Source organism: Alternaria viburni (genome assembly GCF_023758015.1).
Source record: "Alternaria viburni strain BMP 2772 chromosome Unknown scaffold_2, whole genome shotgun sequence".
In the NCBI taxonomy this organism is placed as follows: Eukaryota; Fungi; Ascomycota; class Dothideomycetes; order Pleosporales; family Pleosporaceae; genus Alternaria; species Alternaria viburni.
This window is the reverse complement of record NW_026055771.1, coordinates 546,231-567,450: the sequence shown is the minus strand read 5'-3', so window position 1 is coordinate 567,450 and position 21,220 is coordinate 546,231. Positions and strand designations below refer to the sequence as shown.

At 52.4% G+C, this 21,220-nt stretch overlaps 10 protein-coding genes across 10 annotated transcripts; 2 read left to right on the top strand and 8 right to left on the bottom strand.

The window, feature by feature from the left end:
* Positions 1-16: 16 nt before the first annotated feature.
* J4E79_001123 (uncharacterized protein) lies at positions 17-2,922 on the bottom strand (the record flags this gene model as incomplete). Its single annotated transcript, XM_049350033.1, has 5 exons — positions 17-868; positions 919-1,588; positions 1,637-2,548; positions 2,597-2,685; positions 2,734-2,922. 5 exons carry the CDS (start codon positions 2,920-2,922, stop codon positions 17-19), a joined length of 2,712 nt encoding a protein of 903 aa, XP_049215192.1.
* Positions 2,923-4,207: 1,285 nt separating this feature from the next.
* Positions 4,208-6,176, bottom strand: J4E79_001122 (uncharacterized protein; the record flags this gene model as incomplete). The annotated part of the gene is made up of 3 exons (XM_049350032.1): positions 4,208-4,387; positions 4,532-5,586; positions 5,633-6,176. The coding sequence occupies 3 exons, from the start codon at positions 6,174-6,176 to the stop codon at positions 4,208-4,210; spliced, it is 1,779 nt and encodes a 592-aa protein (XP_049215191.1).
* Positions 6,177-6,982: 806 nt separating this feature from the next.
* Positions 6,983-8,788, bottom strand: J4E79_001121 (uncharacterized protein; the record flags this gene model as incomplete). The annotated part of the gene is made up of 4 exons (XM_049350031.1): positions 6,983-7,324; positions 7,382-7,619; positions 7,667-8,426; positions 8,473-8,788. The coding sequence occupies 4 exons, from the start codon at positions 8,786-8,788 to the stop codon at positions 6,983-6,985; spliced, it is 1,656 nt and encodes a 551-aa protein (XP_049215190.1).
* Positions 8,789-9,137: 349 nt separating this feature from the next.
* On the top strand, positions 9,138-10,082 carry J4E79_001120 (uncharacterized protein; the record flags this gene model as incomplete). The annotated part of the gene is made up of 3 exons (XM_049350030.1): positions 9,138-9,204; positions 9,257-9,605; positions 9,656-10,082. The coding sequence occupies 3 exons, from the start codon at positions 9,138-9,140 to the stop codon at positions 10,080-10,082; spliced, it is 843 nt and encodes a 280-aa protein (XP_049215189.1).
* A 46-nt stretch (positions 10,083-10,128) lies between these two features.
* On the bottom strand, positions 10,129-11,028 carry J4E79_001119 (uncharacterized protein; the record flags this gene model as incomplete). Its single annotated transcript, XM_049350029.1, has 1 exon — positions 10,129-11,028. One exon carries the CDS (start codon positions 11,026-11,028, stop codon positions 10,129-10,131), a length of 900 nt encoding a protein of 299 aa, XP_049215188.1.
* A 908-nt stretch (positions 11,029-11,936) lies between these two features.
* On the top strand, positions 11,937-13,449 carry J4E79_001118 (uncharacterized protein; the record flags this gene model as incomplete). Its single annotated transcript, XM_049350028.1, has 2 exons — positions 11,937-12,284; positions 12,334-13,449. 2 exons carry the CDS (start codon positions 11,937-11,939, stop codon positions 13,447-13,449), a joined length of 1,464 nt encoding a protein of 487 aa, XP_049215187.1.
* A 170-nt stretch (positions 13,450-13,619) lies between these two features.
* On the bottom strand, positions 13,620-14,936 carry J4E79_001117 (uncharacterized protein; the record flags this gene model as incomplete). The annotated part of the gene is made up of 3 exons (XM_049350027.1): positions 13,620-14,413; positions 14,471-14,836; positions 14,894-14,936. 3 exons carry the CDS (start codon positions 14,934-14,936, stop codon positions 13,620-13,622), a joined length of 1,203 nt encoding a protein of 400 aa, XP_049215186.1.
* Positions 14,937-15,750: 814 nt separating this feature from the next.
* On the bottom strand, positions 15,751-17,595 carry J4E79_001116 (uncharacterized protein; the record flags this gene model as incomplete). Its single annotated transcript, XM_049350026.1, has 3 exons — positions 15,751-16,917; positions 16,970-17,061; positions 17,112-17,595. 3 exons carry the CDS (start codon positions 17,593-17,595, stop codon positions 15,751-15,753), a joined length of 1,743 nt encoding a protein of 580 aa, XP_049215185.1.
* Positions 17,596-18,549: 954 nt separating this feature from the next.
* On the bottom strand, positions 18,550-19,071 carry J4E79_001115 (uncharacterized protein; the record flags this gene model as incomplete). The annotated part of the gene is made up of 2 exons (XM_049350025.1): positions 18,550-18,885; positions 19,051-19,071. 2 exons carry the CDS (start codon positions 19,069-19,071, stop codon positions 18,550-18,552), a joined length of 357 nt encoding a protein of 118 aa, XP_049215184.1.
* Positions 19,072-19,402: 331 nt separating this feature from the next.
* J4E79_001114 (uncharacterized protein) lies at positions 19,403-20,824 on the bottom strand (the record flags this gene model as incomplete). The annotated part of the gene is made up of 4 exons (XM_049350024.1): positions 19,403-19,505; positions 19,554-19,915; positions 19,966-20,532; positions 20,771-20,824. 4 exons carry the CDS (start codon positions 20,822-20,824, stop codon positions 19,403-19,405), a joined length of 1,086 nt encoding a protein of 361 aa, XP_049215183.1.
* Positions 20,825-21,220: the final 396 nt, after the last annotated feature.

Genomic DNA, 21,220 nt, shown 5'->3' with positions numbered 1-21,220 from the left:
GGCTCGCAAGCACATACTACATATCAAAAGCACTCAACCCATCCATATCACTCGGCCCGTTCCACTCTTTGGGTAGACTCCACTCGTTTCCATCTCCCAGTGGCATGAAATCCAGATTTACTCCATCAATCGCACCGCCACTAACACCACCACTACCACCCGTACCAAGATCATCAAACGCGCTCAGCTCGGGAAAATGCGCATTAGCAAGTTGTGAAATCGGATCGTGAGGATCAAAGTCTGCGCCCATCCAGGCCCCGGAGTTCCGGTTCATGTGTGAAGAAGAAAGGGTGGTGGAGGGGGTGGACATGTTGTGAGAAAGCTCAGGAGGTTCCGATATGCTGGGCCAGCCGACACTACCGAGTTCCGAACGTGGCGTTACCAATACGTACCCGTCGTTGCTTTGAATTGGGTCGTCGAAGCGGGGTGGCGGAGGAGCTTTGATGCTAAGCCCATGTCTCCCTTGATCAGATGGCATACTCATTGTGGTACTCATACTCATCGTTCTTGTCTTTCTGTTTCCGCCTGTACCGGCTCTAGGTCTTGCGCTACTGGTCTGCCTTTTCTTGGCCCACTGCTGGTTGTCGTTCATGTCGGCGTCCATATCTATTGTGCTCCCTCTTCGCGCGGGTACTGTCGAGGATGCGGGCTTGTACAAGTTGAACGAAGAGTTGGGGGGCTCGGGGCCGCCGCGTAGCTCTACCATCACCGCACGGAGTACGGTAGACATCCGTTCCGCAGGTTGATAGGTGGATGCCATGTCGGAAAGCGCGGCTGATAGACATTCGAGGTACTGCATGTTGTTGGCTCTGGAAGTGGGGTCTTTTATGAACGCCAAGGCTGCTACGAGAGCGGTCGCCGCCGTGCCCTGCGAAGGATTGTCAGTGAGAGAGACGAAACGTTTTAGTTGCTACATACCGCATGTTGCATGCCTGTAACGAAGATCTGCTTCGTATCGAAGCGTTGTCGATGTTGCCAGTATATTCTCGCCACGCGAATAGCGTGTTTCGTGCATACTGTCCTACTCAGTGCAGAGAAATGGTCGTCAGGTCCACTCTCATTGCCCGCTTGGTCTTCATAGAGTGCGAACGGCCGGTGCAGCAAAATCAAGCTGGCATGGTACTGCTGATGCAACAGGAAGAACGAGAACGGAGCCGTCGCAATGTTGGCTGGTGTCCAGCGCAGTTGCTCGGGCAGTCTGGCATACCAGCTGCTGAACTCGCGGTCTAGTGCTGCCATGCGCATGTACTGATTTCGATCCACGGCAGTATGTGAGTCGGAAGCAGCGTTTTGCGAGCGATGCGGATCCATATTCTCGGTGATCTTTCCTGCGAGCTCCATAAGATCGAGGAGTGCTTCGTAGATCATAGTCTCCATGCTCTTTCCCAGCCCAGCCGGACGACAGGTACCAAGGCGTTCGAATTGCTTCGTCAGGTTGTATATTTCGAGGTCGGAGGGTTTCATAGATGTAGGACGGCCCAGAAAAAGTGCCCAGTATTTGTCGTAGATGACGCATGCCCAAAGAGTCATTTGACGAATTTCGACCTCGCGTTCTGGAAGACCGGAGAGTCGTGTGTCGAGATGAAGACTATGTATATGTCAGTACATTGCCGAATCTTCCTTCAGTAATACATACCCAATGTCGAAAGCAAGTCGCACAGCCATACCGCCATACATCCAACCCAGATTGTCTCTACCGACGCCACACTCGAGGTCGCCTAGCAGAAGCAATGCAACTACGCTCGGTATCCCGCCCGGTCGTTCCAGCTCATGATCAAGCATATACTTTGCTTCGCGATGTAACGTGCTCTCCATGCCCGGTAAACCGATTCTTCTGATGTCGAGCCTTTCCTTGTTTGCGAAACGGTAGCCCATTGCCAGAACACAGACATGCAGGAACCCAGAATAGAACTGTGTATGGCCCATCTCGCGGTCTTCGTTGAAAGCATCTTGGTGCAAAACATGGATGACTGGGTTGTAACATTGCCAAAACAGATCCATGAGATAATCATATGTTTCCAGTGGAAGAGAGCGGATTATCTTGTCGGCGCGTCGAGCCTGTTCATTCATCTCTTGTGTTGCGCCGAAAGGGTTGACCGACTCAGAATGTACATGGCAGTTTGTTGTTGGACCGAAGTAGCGGAGGCGGCCGTTCAACTGATCAAAGCTAAGATGGCCACGAGTAGAGAGGAGACGGTTGACCATGCCATCTTTCTTTGGAGGTGGTAGCATAGATGGCGAGCCCGCGCTTTCTGCATCACCGTTTGAGAAACGAGGACTATTCGTGTTCATCTCGTGCTGTTCGAAATCAGGATAGTCATCTTGTGGGCTTTGTTGACTGCCTGGACTGGAATGGTTTTCGTTGTTGTGCGCTTGGATTTCGCTTGCTTTTTGGGTGGGTGATGTACCTTCTTCGTCGGGTTGAGGGTTATGGCGGGTCTTGGGAGGGTGATTCGCTGGGGGTAGCTCTTCGCCTCGTTCCTTCAGCATTGTTTCTAGTAGTGCTACGCGGTCGGTGAGAGAGCACATGTATGCCCTCGAGATAGGTCTGTACAGGTGTCAGCTTGGTATCAGTCAGTAAAGACACATTACATACCGTCTTCGTTCGTCGTCGTTCTTGATGACGCATTCCACACCTGATCGTTTACACTGTGTACACTCTGTCTCGCCGGGAGGTACTACACACTGCAAAGTCGTCAGAACGTATCGTGGTAGCAGATAGAACAGACATACCCGTATCCGGCGGTCTCGGCACGATGCGCAAGCGACTGACGCCCTGTGTCGAGGTTTTGAAGACTTCCCTTTCGTAGAACCCTTCTCCGATGTACTCTGCTCCTGCTTGCTGCCGGCTTTCGAGGCCGGTTCCGGTGAGCGCTGTTCGCTCATGTTGTTGTCAGGTGCTGCCGATTTTTCGTTGGCCATCGATGGTGTCGCTTCTGATATGTACGGGGGATGATGTCTCGCGGACAGACGTCAGTAGGGAATCACACTAGTATGTCGCAAAGCGTTGTGGATGTTGCGGGGAGAGGAGTCGCACACCAGACAGCGAGGACGACTGTCAAGCCTAAACTCCGAGTTCCACGAGCATGAAGTGACCCAGGCCTAATCTAGCCCTAAACGTTAACCGCTAGATTTTTGGAGAGGTTTAGGCCTTCAACTCGTGGAGGTGGGGCCCCGCAGTTTCACTGTGCTGGGCGCGTCCAAGCTATGCGACCACGTTGGCTTTTGGCAAGCTTCTTCGTAAATCTAGCAACCGAATGACATGTACCTAGTAATGCTGTCGGCTCGACATGCTCGGAACGAGCTGCGTACCGGATCTGACGAATCATGACCCCAGAAGAGCGAGTGCTTGCAGGATCGAGAACACCGTGCTCAAGGCCAAACCTACGGCATGGCTTAATTTCCCTCTCCACACGCTCGTTAACCGGCATTGAGCCGATCTTTGCGGAGAAGCCTACAGTTGACGTAGGAGTGCATTGCGGATCGCTTGGTTGGAGGAACAAGTCACTCTGTCGCTTCGAGGCCATCGTCACATGAACCTATGGCGTCAGTAGTTCGCATCTGAGCTGAGTCTGGGGCTGCTCTGCATTCACCCAAAGCCCAATTGCAGGCCATAGCGCAGCGTGGCGTTGTCCCTATGCGACGGTAGTCGGGAGATCACGATTCGTGTTAGGGCAGAGTGAGCCTTCAATCCGGGGTACATGAGTCGAAAGATGTCGAGATGAGCGGGGTCAAGGCTTGCGATTGGGGTGGCGGAGTCTCGGAGCTTGTAACCATCGTGATGTTTGCTTCTTGGCGAACTTTTTGGGACTAGGATGCGAGCATCCGAAGCATGCATCCATGGACGCAATCAGACTAGCCATAGTAATCATAGTTTGACACGCACGCCAGGACCTAGACAACTGCGACAGCAGCCGTGCGCGATTGAGGGGTCTTGAGGGCTGTGGGAGCTGCAAGTCACCAATATTAACTTTCTTCCAAACCATCCGGGGTTGCCGAAGTGATTTGCACGCATGCTATGCGCGATGCAAATGAACCAAAGAGTAGCAGTCCGTCCAAAAGAAAAAGTAGATTATCAACCCTGACGGGTAACGCCCAGCACGCTTGGATGCCAATGGAAAGAAAACAACCCGAAATCCGGGCCCAGATCTAGCACCAACAAGCGACGGTACGCCTGACCCATCGACAGATGTCAGCTCGGCCGCCTTTAGTCAACGTCCCATTCGTGGTCCCAGTTGCGAATATAGGGGCTCAAGCCATGCATATCCTTCATTGCCGTCGCCTTCACATCGCCGTTGCCTAAGAAAGCAAACCGGTTCTTGTATCTGTATACATAGTCGTAGTCTTCCCAGCGCGGCGTCTTGATGGTTTTGAGGAAATGTATCGTCTGCATTGAATGAGTCAGTCGCGAACAGCTTTGTGCGGGGTTGATAGGAGATGCGCGCATAAGGTCGGGTATGCGCTACACCACCGTTGATTGGGACAGGGATATATGGAAGGAAGCGCGACATAAGAGCTGAAGGGTACTTACGGCACCAGGCCACAGATAGATCCTGTTCTTAATCTGCCCGTTCTTGAACCAACTCCGGCACTCTTCTTGCCACACTGTCGTCTTGTGGAACTCATCAAAATGCGCGTAGATCTCATCTAGGGCGTCCTGCTTCACGCTCATAGCTTTGATGCCTTCGCTCTGCATCTTCTTCATGCACTTGATGCTATACTCTACGGTTGTCTCGATCGACGGCAAGAGCGTGCCGTTACTCCACGTCGCGCCGGGTCCGACTATAGTGTAGAAGTTCGGGAATCGAGGAGCGGATACACCCATGTAGAGGTTCGGGCCGGTGGTCCAGTCTTCTTTGATGGATACGTTGGAGCCATTACGAACCGTGAAGGCGGGTTGGAATGCGACCTGGAAGCCAGTGGCGCAGACAATAGCGTCGAGTTTGTGGATCTTGCCGTCCTTAGTCTTAATACCTTCCGGAACTACTCGTTCGATGCCGTCGAAGACTGGAGTTACGTTGTCTTGCACTAAAGCCTCCAGGAAGCCGTCTCCGGGCGAGATGCGCCGGCAGCCAACGGACCACTTGGGGATTATGAACTCTTTCAGCTTCTCGTGGCCAGGCCCCATACGGCGGTGCATCTCTTTGGTGATAACATCTTTGAACTGGTTCTGGAGTTCTGAGTTCTGCTGGTACATCCCGAACAAACTGTTGATCTCTGCCTCGATCTTCTTCCGGAACTCCAAGTGATACTCCGGGTCTTCCTTGAATTTCTTGATGTCGGCTTCGGTGAAAGTGTACTGTCGTTGTCCAGGGTCGACGTCTTGTCCCTTCTGCAGGTCATCGTTCAGTGCGCCGGCGCCGAAAGGAGGCGATATCCATGTTGGACTCCGCATGTATACTTCCAACCCCTTGACGACCTTTTGAAGTGATGGTACGATTTGGACGCTGGTTGAACCAACACCGATAACGGCAGCGTTGATGTTTGTGAAGTCGACGCTGTGATCCCAGCACGCGGAGTGGAGGACGGGACCCTTGAAGTCGTGAAGACCTTCAATATCTGGCCATTTCCAGTTGTTCAAAATACCTATTATCTGTTAGGCGTGTAAATGTGGCGCTGGTCTAGCACTCACCTGAACCGTTCACCAAAACGTGCGCCCAATCTTTCCTCATCGAACCAGTCTTGGGATTCCTGATGGTAAGACTATAGCACCCATCCTCATCATTCCAGTTGGCTTGCTCGATCCTGCTGTTCAACTGCATGTACTTTTTGCTTCCATGTCTCTCGGCGAAGTTCTCGAAATACCCCTGGATCTCCTTCCCTGCTGCGAAGAAAGTCGACCAGTCGGGTTTCGGGTCCCAGGTGAAGTTGTAGTCATGCGATGGAATATCGCATGCGACGCCGGGATAGGTGTTCTCGTACCATGTTCCGCCAAACTGTGCGTTCTTCTCAAACAACGTCAACTCCCAGGATCCAGGCTCCAGCATCTTCTCCATCTTGTAGGCTAGACACAGCCCTGATGCACCCGCGCCAACACATGCCACTCGCAGCTTGGCTGGCTTGGAATGGTATTGATCCAGGGTTCTGTAGGGTCCATCAACATGCGATGGTGGGTAGTCGTAGTTGTGACCGTAGCCGTTGACGTTCAGTCCGTTTGGCATCTCCGAGCCCCCCATCGTGGCGGTTGCTAAGACTGGTAGGTGCTATCCCAAAGGAGAGTGACAGATACGTGATCACAGAGATAAACCGAAAAGCGAGAAGGACAAAGTCGATAGGGTATGCTGAGATGCAGCCTCGAAGACAGTAGATAGAGCTTGAAGATGCTACTCAATCAACATGAAGAAGATAGCGAGGCAGCCCGACCACTGTATCGGGGCGAACCAACATCTCTGGAGTGTTTAACCGCGCCTCGGATGTCTTCACACATCTCACTGTACACCTCCTCGCACGCCGGTTGGTGCATGGCATGCGGCATAGATTAGGCCGGTTTTCGCAGGCGCCGCGACCGGTACGAGAACGCGTCTGGGTTCGCGCACTGTCTTGCTGCATTAGCCAGGCCGGAATGCATGACTACGGTGATGCTTGTGGCGGCATGATGGGTGTCAAGGGTGTGCATCTGCTGAGGGGTTGCGGATGTACTTACGCGGGGTTGTTCAGGTGCGATCCAGCATGAACTCAAAGCTGGCAAGGTCACGCTTGCCCACTTTGGGATGTGTGGGGAAGGCGGGGGTAGTCGGCCAGAGCGACATGTCATGAAAGCTGAGTTTCGTAAAGAACATTGATTCATGCAAAATGCAGTGTACACGCGTGATCTCATGATCAGGCGTCGGGTGTTGTCGTGTTCACGCTCGTCTGGTGTTCATCCCATTGCAGGTACTTTGAAAGTGGATGAGTGCCAGACGCATCATGTTCGGATACGAGATAGCCAAGAATAGGCTCTCGCTGATATTGCGTGCAGATAACAACTATAGTACAGCGCTGTCTAGAGCCTAGCCTTGCCCATCTTCTCAGCGTCCCTCTTCGCCCATTCTTTGACGACCTTCCTCATGATCTTCCCAGACTGCAACTTCGGCACCTCATCCACAAACACAATGCCTCCTACAAGCTGCTTGTGTTTTGCGACCTTGATCTTCATGTGCCTGTGAATGTCCTCCACGGTTGTTTTGCCCTTGTGTTCGTCCTTGAGCGTAACGTATGCCCGCGGCCATTCCTGACCATCAAGCGTGATACCAACGGCGGCCACATCGGCGATTGGGTCGAATTCGAGGAGCACGGCTTCAAGTTCGGCGGGTGCAACTTGTAAAGCGTTGACTTTTATCAGCTCCTGGATAGCGTTAGCACTCGCTCCAATCGTGAGTGTTGAAAGGCGAAAGTGACTAGCCTTCTTTCGATCAACTATCCAAAACCATCCGTTCTTCACGATAGCAACATCTCCAGACTTGAGCCATCCATCTGGTGAGATAGACTCCTTGGTCGCGTCTGGATTGCGCCAGTAGCCAAGACATATGTTGGGACCACGGACGTGAAGCTCGCCTGGCTGTCCTTCGGGGACTTCGTTGCCGTCGTCGTCGAGAAGCATGCATTCGCAGTTGGGGTCTAGCTGGCCTACACTACCGGAGCTGTGGCTGATTAGAAGCGAGCGGCGAGATAGCGAGGACGAACTTACTCATCTACAGTACCTCCTGGCACGTGTATGGCTCCGCAAGTAACCTCCGTCATACCCCAGCCCTGGACGATCTCGCATTGTAGCTTCTTGCTGATCTCATTCTGGAGTTCCTTTGACAGTGGTGCGGCACCGCATAGGATATCAGTTACGCTACTAAGATCGTACTTCGCCGTCTCTGGTCTCTTGCTGAGCATGATCATAATTGGCGGCGCAATCTGCAGATGTGTGACTTTGTGAGTCTGAATCACCCGCAGGAATTCCTCATACTCAAACTTCTTCATGATATAGCAAGGTATCTGCAACTTCTGTGCCATGGCTATGGTGTAGAGCTGCCCGTAAGCGTGATATAGAGGTAGGAACCCGATCCATGTTTCCTGAGGCCGGGTATCCGCGTTCCATGGCTTATTGAGATATCTTATGAAGATGGTCTGCTCGAGGTTCGCGATCAGGTTGTAGTGGCTTACTTCGACGCCCTTGGGTAGGCCTGTGGTGCCGGAGGAGTAGTTTACTGTTGCTGTTGTGGTGGTTGCTTCTTGTTCTGAAAGCTTCGGGAAATTGTATGCCTTGCTCTCAGCCGGGGATGGCAAGATGTCCCTCCAGTCTTTGCAGCCTTCGACAGGTGCGCAAGGCTCGTCTGAAAAGAGGAAGACGCGGCCTTCTGGAAGACCGGCACCTTTCGCTGCTGCTACGGCTGCTTTGATGAGAGTTGGGTGCGCGAGAATGAACTTTGCCTCCGTATTCGCAACTTGGTGTATCATCTCTGGAAGCTGTCAGTATAATCCCTGCTGTTCTTGCATGATACTTACCAGAGACGGTGTATGCTGGGTTCGCGCCGCTGAAGATCCGCTTCGACCCCACAATTCCAAGGTAGGCTACGGGAACGAAGATGTGGTTTGGTGTGAAGATCATGACCACCTCGCCTGGTTTACTCCCAATGCGATCCAGACCCAAGGCCAGCCGTTTCGACCATTGCAGCAACGATCGTGGTGTCAAGTGCTGGTCGGTATCTTTGGAGTCTATCCAAATCGGTGTGTCTGAAGGCGCTGCTTCCTGGGGAAACAGATAATCGAGCAGGTTGCATTTTGGAATGTCAAGTACTGGGAATGGCGACGCGAACGGCATTGTGATGGTGGTAGGGGACGAGAATGGCAGGCTCAATCAGGGTAGATGGGGAAGGCGAGACGACGAAAATCGCTCTCAAGCCACACAGCGAAGAAGTCAGATGCATTCATGATGAGAGAATGGCTTATAGTGAGGATTAATCATGGGGAGGCGTTGTTGCTGCAGCCGGTAGACGAGGTATCCGCGGGGGTGCACAGACGCGTCCGCTCCTCCCGAGGATATCGAACTCCACACACCGAGCTTCCCAGGCGCGTATGTACCCCAGACAGTTCATCAACATGGCGCATCGCGAGACTGTTCCTCGCTTGCTATCGTACTGTTTCTTCCTTGACATCGGGGATTGACCACCATGTCTGAATTGAGAGACTTCAACCACATGTTCAGCCTCGACGGCAAGGTCGCGCTCGTCACTGGAGGTAAGCAATACCACTACAACCAACACGGACGCGTGTTAATCGATATCACTAGGCTCGAGAGGTCTCGGACTTCATACTGCGACCGCTTTTCTCCTCGCCGGTGCAAAGAAAGTCTTCGTCTCTGCGCGCAAGAATGAAGGCGAGCAAGGCATCGACCAAGCCGTCGAGAAGCTCAACAAGCTGCCTGTATCTGGTACAGCAGTCGGAGTCGCTGCTAATGTCGCCGATACAGAAGACATCGAGCGACTAGTCAAGAAGGTGCAGGAGACCGACGACCAGCTGGACATCCTCGTGTGCAATGCTGGAGCAACATGGGGAGGGCCGTTCGATCCGACACCAGACTGGTCGAGCAAGAAAGTGCTCGACCTCAACGTTCGTGGTGTCTTCAACCTGGCGCGACTGTAAGTGTATCCACTAGAAACGATATATGAGCTGCTCCTAATACCGATAGCTTCGCACCCCTGCTCGAACGCGCCGGCACCCGTCAATCGCCCTCCCGCGTCATCATCGTCTCTTCCACAGCTGGCACGACCGTCCCCCACGTTGGCGAGCACGGCACCATCATGTACAGCATCTCCAAAGCGGCAGCCCACCACCTTTCACGGCAACTTGCAGTTGAGCTTGGGCCTAGGAACATTACAACCAACACCGTCGCACCTGGCTTTTTCCCCTCGAAACTCGCAAACGGACTGATCGAGATGCTGGGTGGGCAACAAGAGCTGGAGGATAACAATCCGCGAAAGCGGCTGGGCGAGCCAGAGGACATCGCCGGCGTCATGGTATTCCTGTGTAGCCCAGCAGGAGCGTACATCAATGGGGAAGATATTGCTGTTGACGGTGGTATGAGACTTGCATCAGGACGCCATTCTAAGCTTTAGAAGTGTATGGAATCCGTTCCATATTTGCTGTGTATCTACGTACATCTCAAGCCCCGTTCGTACCGTCTTTCTTGCCTCCTTCAAATCTACTTAGCTGCTTCGCCATGCTAGTGTGCGCCATCATCGCCCGCATGTTATCATCGCAAAACTCCGGTCCTGTATTGAAGTAGAAATTGTTGCCGTTCACCTCCACCGTCAACCCCCAATGCTCGTCCGCAGTCTTCTTCACACCTTTCGCGTCCACAATATCGCCTCCGTCTACCAATTTGACTACAGTATCGACCACCGTTTCCATGGGTGTGAAATACTCCAGGGGAAAAGACTTCCATTCTTCCTGGCTTAGGAGACCAGTGTTGACGGTTCCTGGACACGTAGTAAATGTGCGTATCCCCTCGTGGTGGTATGCGACGGTGATGGCGCGATTGAATTGTACAACGGCGGCTTTGCCTCCACTGTATATCGGACAGAACTCTGATGGGTATAGTCCGCCACAAGACGCTGTCATGACCAACACGGGATCCAAGTTTGTATGCTTTGCCATGGCCTTGCGGAAGTAATGTAAAGCCAGGTACGATGTGTCGATCACCGCTTTCAAGTTGATGTCTACGCTTAGCTGATTTGGTGGTGGAGGTGGTGGACCATCTAGGTCATGTTTCGCATAGAAGTTGTCGCGTTCCACGATACCAGCATTTGCATAGACGAAGTCTAGCCTTTGAGATGGGTTGTAGCTGGCTTCGAATGCGGAGACAAGCGAGGAGTAGTCAGTGACATTTGTCTGGTGAAACTGGGTATTCTTCAGCTTGCTAGCTGCCTGTTTGCCGGCTTCAGCGTTCATGTCGAGGAGATGGAGTTCCCAGTCTTCATGAGTCCGATTCGAGAGAGCTGTTGCAACAGCTAGGCCCATGCCCGATGCTCCGCCGGTGATCAAAGCGACTTTCTTCGACATCTTGGGAGAAGCGTTCGTGATCAAACCCCACTTTGGAAGTATTGCGTTTGTGAGAGGAGTATCTGAAATATGGGACGATTTGGCATTTGATAGCAGGTCGACAATGCAAATCGCAATAGGAGTCGATACGCTAATTGCCCTGTTGTATAAAATAAATCATTGGTGTGATGCGGTCTATCTAGGTGAGTAGCTCAAGCAGCCGCCTTACGAAAACGCAGACACGTCCCGTGTGTGCCTTCTCCGCATTCACTAGGAAAGCATCTTCCGAGTTGGTAGTTCGTAGTGATGGATAGTTGGCAATCCCATGACATATCCCTAAGCATATCCGTCATGCTTTCTCACCTTACGGTTTGCTTCAACAGTGACCATTATTTCTCTTACGTCAAAAGCCGATCGCACCTGAAATATGGATCGCACTCGTAGGCATCGTCGCGAACTCTAACTCTACAGCATCTGGCATGACTCTCGTTTAACCTTCGCGTGTGATAGACATGATTCAAAGCTGTCGTACGCAGCTTCGCCATGGCCGTAACACAGCATGACGCCCGGCGATGCGGGGAAAGTGGAGACGCTGACTCGACGCGTGCACGCGCCGAAGACACGGAAAACAAACCGCGAGCGCCATCGCCATCATCCGGACAAACGGTCTTGCGACACCACGTCGTCGCCAAGCTAACTTCTCCTCATGCAGTGCTACCTATGGCTGCAATGCGTTCGCGCAGCCGACAGCAACCGCCACCAGGCTGCATACCTCCGTGGTTGAGACTTACCACTTTGGTCAAAAGGTGAGATTACTTAGCCAGCGCTTCATACGCGTGCGCCGTCTCTCGAGTACAAGTTTAATATACTCTTCTTGGACCCTACATTTCGTGCTTTCTTGCAATATTCTTCCTCACATTTCGCCCATCATGACACTACAATACTCTGCCAAAAACCTACCAAAGCAAATCTTCATCAACAATGAGTATGTTGACTCAAAGTCGCCGAAGAAGCTCACCTTACACAACCCGAAGAACGGCGAGCTGCTTGCAGATGACGTGCCCTTAGCAGGTGAACAAGATGTCGATGCTGCAGTTGATGCGGCGGACAAGGCGTTCCCAGCATGGAAGAAGATGAGCGCGAATCAGCGCCGAGGTATCTTGAACAAGTTCGCAGATCTCATCGAGCAGAACGCAGAGGGTATCGCACAGTTATCAAGGATCTCGCTCGGTGCGCCAGCAGCCTTTGGTGCTTTCGAGATTGGTCTTTGCGCAGAGGTGCGTACAGCTTCCGAAGACGTAAGAATGTCTACTGATGCTACTCCAGGTTTTCAGATACAACGCTGGCTTCATCGACAAGTTCGGCGGCGAGTCTTGGCCCCAGGAAGACGGCTTCCTCAAGATCGTACGCAACGAGCCTCTCGGTGTCACCGCAGGCATTGTACCTTGGAACGGTCCTATCGGCACCATTGGCCTCAAGGCAGCTCCGGCACTCGCCACAGGAAACTGCTTCATTCTCAAGCCCTCAGAAAAGACACCCTTCTCGTCGCTGGCTCTCGGTACGCTCATCAAAGAAGCCGGTTTCCCACCTGGTGTCTTCCAGATCCTCTCTGGAGATGGAAGCACCGGTGCTTTGATCGCGAGCCACATGCGCATCCGCAAGGTCAGCTTCACAGGATCTATTGCAACAGGAAAGAAGATCCAAGAGATGGCCGCAAAGTCTAACCTCAAGCGTGTCACCCTGGAGCTAGGAGGAAAGTCACCCGCCGTCGTCTTCGACGACTGCAACCTCGACAACGCGGTGACCTGGACCGCCAATGCCATCACTGCCAACACAGGCCAAGTCTGCTTCGCCGCCAGCCGCGTCTACGTGCAAGAAGGCATCTACGAGGCCTTCATCGAGAAGTACAAGCAAGCGATGAAGGACAAGACAAAGGAGATTGGCGACCCAGACGAGACATCAACGAACATCGGGCCTCTAGTCGACGAAGCCCAGTTCAAGCGCGTACAAGGCTTCATCGAGCGCGGCCAACAAGGCGGAGGCACTCTCGCAGTCGGTGGCAAGCGCATCGGCACATCGGGCTACTACCTCGAGCCCACCGTCTTTACCGATGTCGATCCCACTTCTGAGATCCACTGCGAAGAGATCTTTGGCCCTGTTTCTGTCGTCAAGTCCTTCAAGACGGAGGAAGAGATCATGCAGTTGGCGAACAACACAAACTTTGGCCTCATGGCTGGTGTATTCACCCAAGATATCAACAAGGCGTTGCGCGTCGCAAGTGACTTTGACTCGGGTATGGTCGGTGTCAACTGTGTGAGTTTGATGTTCACCATGACACCGTTTGGTGGAAGCAAGGAGAGTGGCTTGGGCAGGGAGTGTGGCGTCCATGCGCTGAGGGCGTTTACGGAACCGAAGACGATCATGATTAACATGAACTATTGAGCTGTCAGTTAGCTGTTTGGGTAGGACTTCAATAGTTATTCTAGTTTTCATTGCTGTCTCTTCATCAGAGCGCTGGATGTAGTAGTGCAGTCTATAGAAATGCCTCTAAAAATCCTCCTTCTTTGCACACTATTGTGCGGCACGATTGCATGGCATGTCACGTCTCATAGCTACGGGATAATCTTGGCCTTCCTCATCCTGTCAAAGACAGTTCCCCAAGTCTGCCTCGTATCCCTCTCCTCGGTGAATCCTGTTGAGTACATCTTGGTCATATCGAATTGACGATCAAAGTCGAACTTGGTCATGAGCATCGATTCGGCAATCTGAAGTCCACGACCACCGTCCACATGGCCATGTTGTAGCCCATACTTCTTCTCCATTGCCAGCCATGTCTCCATGTTGTCGTTGATGAACTTGCGCACATCAATGGGAGTGGCACCAGGCCCAGTGGCCTTGAGGCCAAAGTAGGAACACAGAATAGGCCATTTCTTCTCCCAGTTTGAAGGTGTCTTGGAGTCGGCGACGTTGTAGGCCTCTCCCTTCTTGGTGTTGGGGGAGAGTGTGAGGTGTATGGTTTGACGCGCAATCATGTCGCTGGAGCTATCGTTGCTCAGCGCTTTCCAGACTCCTTGGTTGCCAGGGAATGGGCATTCAGCACCCTCGCCATGGATCTCCTTGTAGAGGCTCAGATAGATACCCAAGGATGTACCCAGCGAGTAGAAGTTCTGATTGGGCACGTAGCCAATGATGAGATCGGGACGAGTCTCGATCCAGCTCCATTTCTTGTCTTTGGCGTAATTGGCGATCCAGTCGTTCTGTGCGTGGTAGAACAGCATCTCGGCGTACGGGCTGGGTATGCGGGGGTAGGATTCTTTGAGCGGCGGTGGAGGGAGTTTGGGCCCGGTGGTGCCCGGAGGAGCGACTTCATCGAACCACGGAAGTGCAGCGAGGAGATGGCAGCCATCTAATGTACGTTAGTCTTGGGTGTCCAACACCATCACAAGAATGGGATAGAACTTACAGATCTTCGAGCCGATTTGCAACACAACGTATTCCAAGTTCGGGCACAGCTTATCCATAGCTGTCACCGCTTTGGAAAACATTTCCACAGCCTCGTCCAACTCCTTTTGTACATCCATGCCCGCCTTGTACGCAAAGTAGTATACGTGCGTTACCTCCCCGATGTCCGGTATCTTCTCTACCAGCTCCTTGTTGAGACTCTCTTGGCTATGCGCGAGTAGGTCAATGCCAGAGACCAGGTTTAGGCGCGGGTCCTCTGGCCATTGCGTCTGGTTTGGGGCGAGGGGGCGATTGTTGAGTCCATGAACTCGCTTCCATATGTTCTTCTCGGGATAGTCGGAGAGGATTTCGTTGACGAAGGACCATCCTGCATGATCATTATCAGTATGAAGCTCATCTATAGTCTTTTGAGGGGTTTACTGACCGGTCACGCCGGATGCGCCAAACACGACAGCTGACTTTGACATTCTTCAAGACGTGCTAAGGATGAGCTTTGAGAAGAGTGAGGCCTCAAGGATAATGAAGCTTATAAGCAGGGCGAAGCGATAAGGCACCGGCACGGCGTGTGCCAAAAACTAGCCCTTGCAGAGACTACATGTTGTCTCTTTGCATGGGCGACCAGTATGGAAGGTGGGGTTGCGATTGGGATTGCGATAGTGGAGACATGAAGTCTAGATGAGTTCTCTCCTACGGGAGTTTTCCCATACTGCCCATGGGGTGTACTAAACGTCAGTAGTACGGACACTTGTGCGTAAGCTACCTACCGCGCGCATAACTTCAAACAGCCGCTCTACACTCTACAGATCGTCAGCGCTCTTCTGAAGATCCCGCGTCGCATCACGAGGAATTCAGAAGGAGGCCCGGTCGCCTCGGCGGGCCATCCGGTACCCATGAGTTGTGGGGTTGCCGCGAGGAGGGCCCGAGAATATAGCCGTTTTCGAGTCATCCCAACCTCTTTTGGACGCGTCGCCGATTCAGGGTATGCAAAATCTAGATTGAGGGGCCCGTTGAGTGTATGCGACATGTGCGCGGCGCGTCGACGTCTGATGAGGAGCTCATAGGACAATGTCGTGGTGGAGGAAGGAACGATGAGGAGACGTGCTAAAACAATTTCTCAGGGTCCATGACGTCGGCGACGCGCCGGGCGAGAAGGTTAGCTTCCCCTGACACTCATCTTGCGCACCCAACACAACACGACCGCATCATCGATATGTCCAACAATATGCAAAAGATGGTATGAGGAGACTCAGATTATCAATTAAGCTACAGCATTCTATGTGCTCAGTGGAACTCGTTCTTGTCCGCGTACACGTCATTCTCGAGGAAGACCTCCACCTTGTCCGTCATCTTCGGTGTCAAATCCTCGCAATAGAAGATGCAGAGCAATCCTACGATACCAAAACTCAGGCTACTGAGTGCCACGATCTTTAGCGCGTGCGCATAGCTCCATTGGAACGCCAAAGAAGCCGCGCCTAGTGCCTCTGGACTTGTACCTGGCACTTCGGCGATGGCGGCTGCGCCTAGGGGCATAGCGGCAAGTAAAGCTTGCGCGTTCTCCAACGACATGCCCGCCTTCACAGCTGCAGCGGGAACCGTCGCAGCAGCGCGAGTGGTCTGGGTGTTGGTGAGGATAGTGGTATAGATGGCTTGAGCCAGCGATCCTCCTGCGTAACGAGCCATACCCGCCAAGCCACCTGAGAAACCGAGGTCTTGTTGTGGCACGCCAAGCTGCGTAAATGCGATGGACTCGTACTGTGCCCATCCGAAGAAAGAAGCGTTGATGCAGCAGAACGCGATCATCAAGTTCTGGTTGAACGGGGTGACAAGGCCCATCAAAGCACCGAAAAGCACCATGCCAGTCCAGGTACCGATCAACGTCCATTTCCAGTGTCCGATCACGTTGCCGAAAGCCATGAGGCATAGTGATCCGAAAACAAGGCCTACATTCGGCGGCAGTGTGAGCAGCAACTCGGTACTCCGCGACACGTTCGGGCCCAGGTAGAAGACATTAACCATTGTCGGCCAGATGATGTTGACCGAGTAGTAGAACATGGTGACGATGAACGCTACGATGAAAGGCGCCGTAAATTCCCTTCCTTTGTGGCTCCGGAATAGGTGTGGCGGGCAGAGTTTGAAGCGAGTGTTCGAGAGCGTCTCCCAGACTCCAAATGCAGCGATCAGGACGAACCCGACTACCATGGGTGCAATGACGGTTACGTCTGAGCTTGGTTTGTATGTGGTGTTGATGATGCCAACAAGCGCAAGGCAGATGCCTGGGACAATGAGTGTCGTGCCCACATAATCGAGGCCGCGGACTGCCTCGGACCATGGAACGCCCTTGGGGTGCTTCGGTGGCTTGTAGAGCAAGAAAAGAGATATAAAGGATATGGATTGAGCAATCAGACCAGCCCAGTATACCCACTGCCACGCATTGACGTCGATGGCGTACTGTGAACGATTGTCAGCTATTTCGCCCAGCAGGTCGAAGCACTGCACTCACTCTTCCAACAATAGGACCAATTATGACAATGAGGAAGACGAAGCCATCCGAAAGACAGATACCAATGTGCCGGAACTTGTTCGGTAGAAGTTCTGTAACAGTCAGACCTACTAGCATGTAAAACACAACGCAGCTCACTCACCAGGAATGCTACACATGGCCATCTGCGCAAATCCAGCTCCGAATCCGGTTATAGCCAGTCCAGCTGTGAAGTGGTCTGCTCCTTTCGCTGTCGCGGTCACGATGAAACCGACGCAACAACATGCATTACCAAACAACAAGAACCACCTCCTTCCAAACAGATCGGAGTTCGCGCCCGCAAGAAGGAAGCCAATCGCGTTGGCTGTTGTGTAAGCGGGTATGAACCACGCGCTCGCTGTCGGAGCACCGAATTGAGTGGCAAGTCGAGCCATCATCGCTGAGGTGGTAGGTACAGGCCAAAAAGAAAGACCGAAAGTCGAAGACAGGATGAAGATGACGAGCCATGTCTTTGGTGTTATAGTGGTTGTATCTGGGGTGACGAATGTCTGTGGTGGTGTCGCTGCAACAGTTTCGATTTGCTCAATGTCTCTCTTCTCGTCCGATGGCCGACGCAGGCCGCTCTCGTGGACGGCAGTTACTGCCATGGTTTGGTGAAAGGAAAGTCGCCTGATGCAGGTGCGACTTTGTGTAACTGGGGTGAGGGATCGTCGTAGAGAGCCCACTTATGGCTTGCATATATCCCTTCGCTGGGTCTTGTAGACATGCACAGGTCACATCACATCAAGCCACTGGTCCGACACCTGGACTTTCCTCCAGCCCCGCATCTCGGATACACAGAAGCACAGCTAATTATGCCACTGGGTTGTTCTATTGGCTAGATTCCTCCATCATTTCAGCATTTTGTTGCACCTTCTGGAAATCCGGGGTAGTGGATGTGGATGTGGGTATCCGAGACTGACTGCGGAGAAGAATTGCGCCACATCATGGCGCTTGACTGGAAGTGGTAGTGGGCGATCAAGGGGTGAGGATCGTCTTCACCTGGAACAACGTTTCCGTCGGTACTGAGTTATGCGTGAAAGCTTATTTCCGACATCCGGGCGTTCACCTCGAGATCGCAACCATGACCATCATTGCACGTGCAAGATACAGGGTGTACTGTGGACTTTGAGCTAGACGAGACCGACATGTGACACCACGATGCTGAAGTCCTGGAGTTGGCCAAGGGTTGGGCTAGTTTGGTTGAGCTGAATAGATTAGTTTGCAAACCGTAAATCTGCATCAAGGCATGGAAGAGACATGATGGACTGATTCAGTGTGGACGTTATCTAGTCGCAGAGAGACCATGTGTAAATAGATAGATATGGTAGTCTTCCGCTCTAATCCACTACAACGCCTAGTACGTTGCATCCCGGACTATGTCTACTTGGCGCCCAGACTACGCATCCGCTCTGCGCGTAATCCCATCCGTAGCATCGCAATCAGGAATCGCTTTTCCAAAGCAGATCATATCATGTCTAGACTCATTCCATCAGCAAACCAGTTCACACTAACCACCAACCTCGCCGACATTACCCGCCAAAACAGGAACAAAGAAAGACTCACCCAGCCATGACCTGGATGCCCTTCTCCAGATCCATAAACTTCTCCGCATCCGGCATCAGTGCAGCCCGGTACTCGTCGCTCCCGGCAAAAGCCTCCCAGTCTTCCCACTTCTTCACCCAGACTTGACTGCAAGCATCGTAGTCTAGTAGATCCATGCCCAAGCTCTGCAATTTACTTCTGAGCTCTGGTGATTGGTAGTGCTGTACGTAGCGTTGTATTTTGACTGCGTGGAACTTCTTGCATGCGACAGTGAGATCGGAGTGGACGTGGTTGTAATGCTTCTTGAAGAATTCATCGGTAACATCGGGGCGCTTGCGAAAGAAGAAGGAGAGCTTTATACAGGCTGACGTAAAGCGTCAGTACATAGTATCACGTAGTAGCGAGGATAGACGGACGCTGGTAGTTCTCTTGTACATCCCATCCAAACTCGGAGTTTGCGAAATCATGCTGCTGGAGTGTTAGTCATGTATGTGAGACAAAAAGGGCGGAGAGAATACATCGATAGTCTTGTAGGTCATATTAGCGTGTAGTCGGTGATCGTGTAGTAAAGTCGAAGACTCTGGGGTTGTCGGCTCCCAGGACCTAAAGTACCTGTGTATTCCACAAGTACAGCCACTAACAGTGACCGTGCATAACCGACCGAGGAAGAATGAGCAAGCTAAGTTCAGCGTGCGGGGTCTAGTATATGGCGCTACTATCAGTGGCACTATCGAAGAAAGCCGCCCAATGTCATGTTGTACAATTGATCGCTGGTCAGTGGTATGAGCGCCTCACATTATGTAGGCATCGCGATGACGATACTTCCTTTGTTTATCGTAGAGTCCATGCTGGACTAAATAGATCACGTATCTAGAATACAACAACCTGCCTCTTCTCCGCTTTACCAGCCTCCATGTCAGCGACCATCTGCGGCAAGTCATCAATCTTGCGGAACTCGACTTCTGGCTGTATGCTGCGGAAGGTCAGAAACTATTGTCATATGTCAAAAGAAGTAACATACCTGTGCTTGCCAGTGAAATCCACAGCCTTCTTCATTCGCTGCGGAATACCCGTGCTGTCGGCCTTGATACGGTACCGTCCTGTTGTTAAGTCGAAGGTGTTAATGAAGTCCAGTCCTTTCGGTGCGATTCCAATAACCATGAGTAGTCCGCCTGTTCTCAAGACATCTGGAGCGCCGGCGTATGCTGCATTCGATGCGCTGTATACCGCCGCTGCGTGGCATCCTTTGCCTCCTGTGAGCTTCTTGATTTCTTCGAGGTAGTCCTTGTTCTTCATGGAGTTGAAGACAGCTTCCGCGCCAACCTTTTTCGCAACATCCAATTGGTTGTCGTTGATATCGAGACCTATAGTCTTGATACCCATCTGTCTACTGTCAGTCGCCATGCGTAGCGCAGCTTTCTGGCCAAACTTACGGCTTTTGCATATTGTATCGCATACTGTCCAAGACCACCGCACCCGATAACCGCCAGCCAATCGCCCGCCTTCAACTCACAGCTGTCTACTGAATGGAATGCTGTGATACCCGCACAGAACAGTGGTGCAGTCTTACTCATGTCGAGGTTCTCGGGAAGCTTGACTGCGTTTTGCCAATCCACGACCGCGTACTCGGCGAAGTACCCATCCGACACAAAACCTTGTAGTTTCTGGTTACCCGTCTCGCATCGCATGTTGTGGATCATGCACCCTTCGCATTCGAAACATGCGCCGATGAAGTAGTTGAATCCGATAGCATCGCCGACTTTGAAGCCTTTGTCGCTGGCTTCCGCTCCGATGGACTCAATGTATCCGACTCCTTCATGGCCTAAGGTAACGTTGTAGTCGGGTCTCATGGCCATGAGCAAGTCTGAATGACATAATGATGCTGACTGTAACTTGACTAGGAACTGATTTGGTGCTTCGGTGGGTTTCGGCACGTCATTGACGACGACCTTTTGCTGCTTGCTGGATGTCTCGTCAGTCTCATACTCAGTGAGGACTACCTAGGTACTATGTACTTACGGATCCCACTGGCCAGCTTTCATGATTAGAACTGTACTAACGTCTCTTGTGTGGCTTTTGGTATAGCTTGAGGACTATGTTGGATCCGAAGAAGAGTATAAGTACCTACTCTGCGCTTCGCATTCACTCTACCTATGTATGCAACGGGTTGTGAGGCGCGACAGAACAGGAAAGACTGCAGGGATTGTGCTGCGAGTCATCCCGACACCATGAGGGCACCGTTGCTGACTTGGCCTTAGCAAAGCCGTTCATACGGAAAAAGGTGGCCGACATGGTGCGCGGGCTGAGAACGTTTGGCTAGAGGTGAAGCTTGGAGGATGCTGGGTGCGTGGCGCGCGGGGAAGGAAGAAGCGGGGTCCAGACGTCTAGCTCGACTAACTTCGCGCGACTTCGTCTTGCATTCCACGCCGTACGTCCAGGGCTAGTCACACTAGAGAGGCAAAAAAAAAGATGTCACACTACACGTACTGGTGGTGGTCGCAGCGCGGGATGGTGAGTGGCAAAAAGAAGGCATGGACAAAAACATACAACAGCTGGGATTCGCTTCTGGTCACCCACGAAGCTACTAGCCAGCCGGTATCCTGCTTGAGTACCGCTGAGCGAACGGGAAGCGCTATGTTCAGGATCCTGTGGTCGTATGTATCATGTTCGACAATTTGGCGCAATATA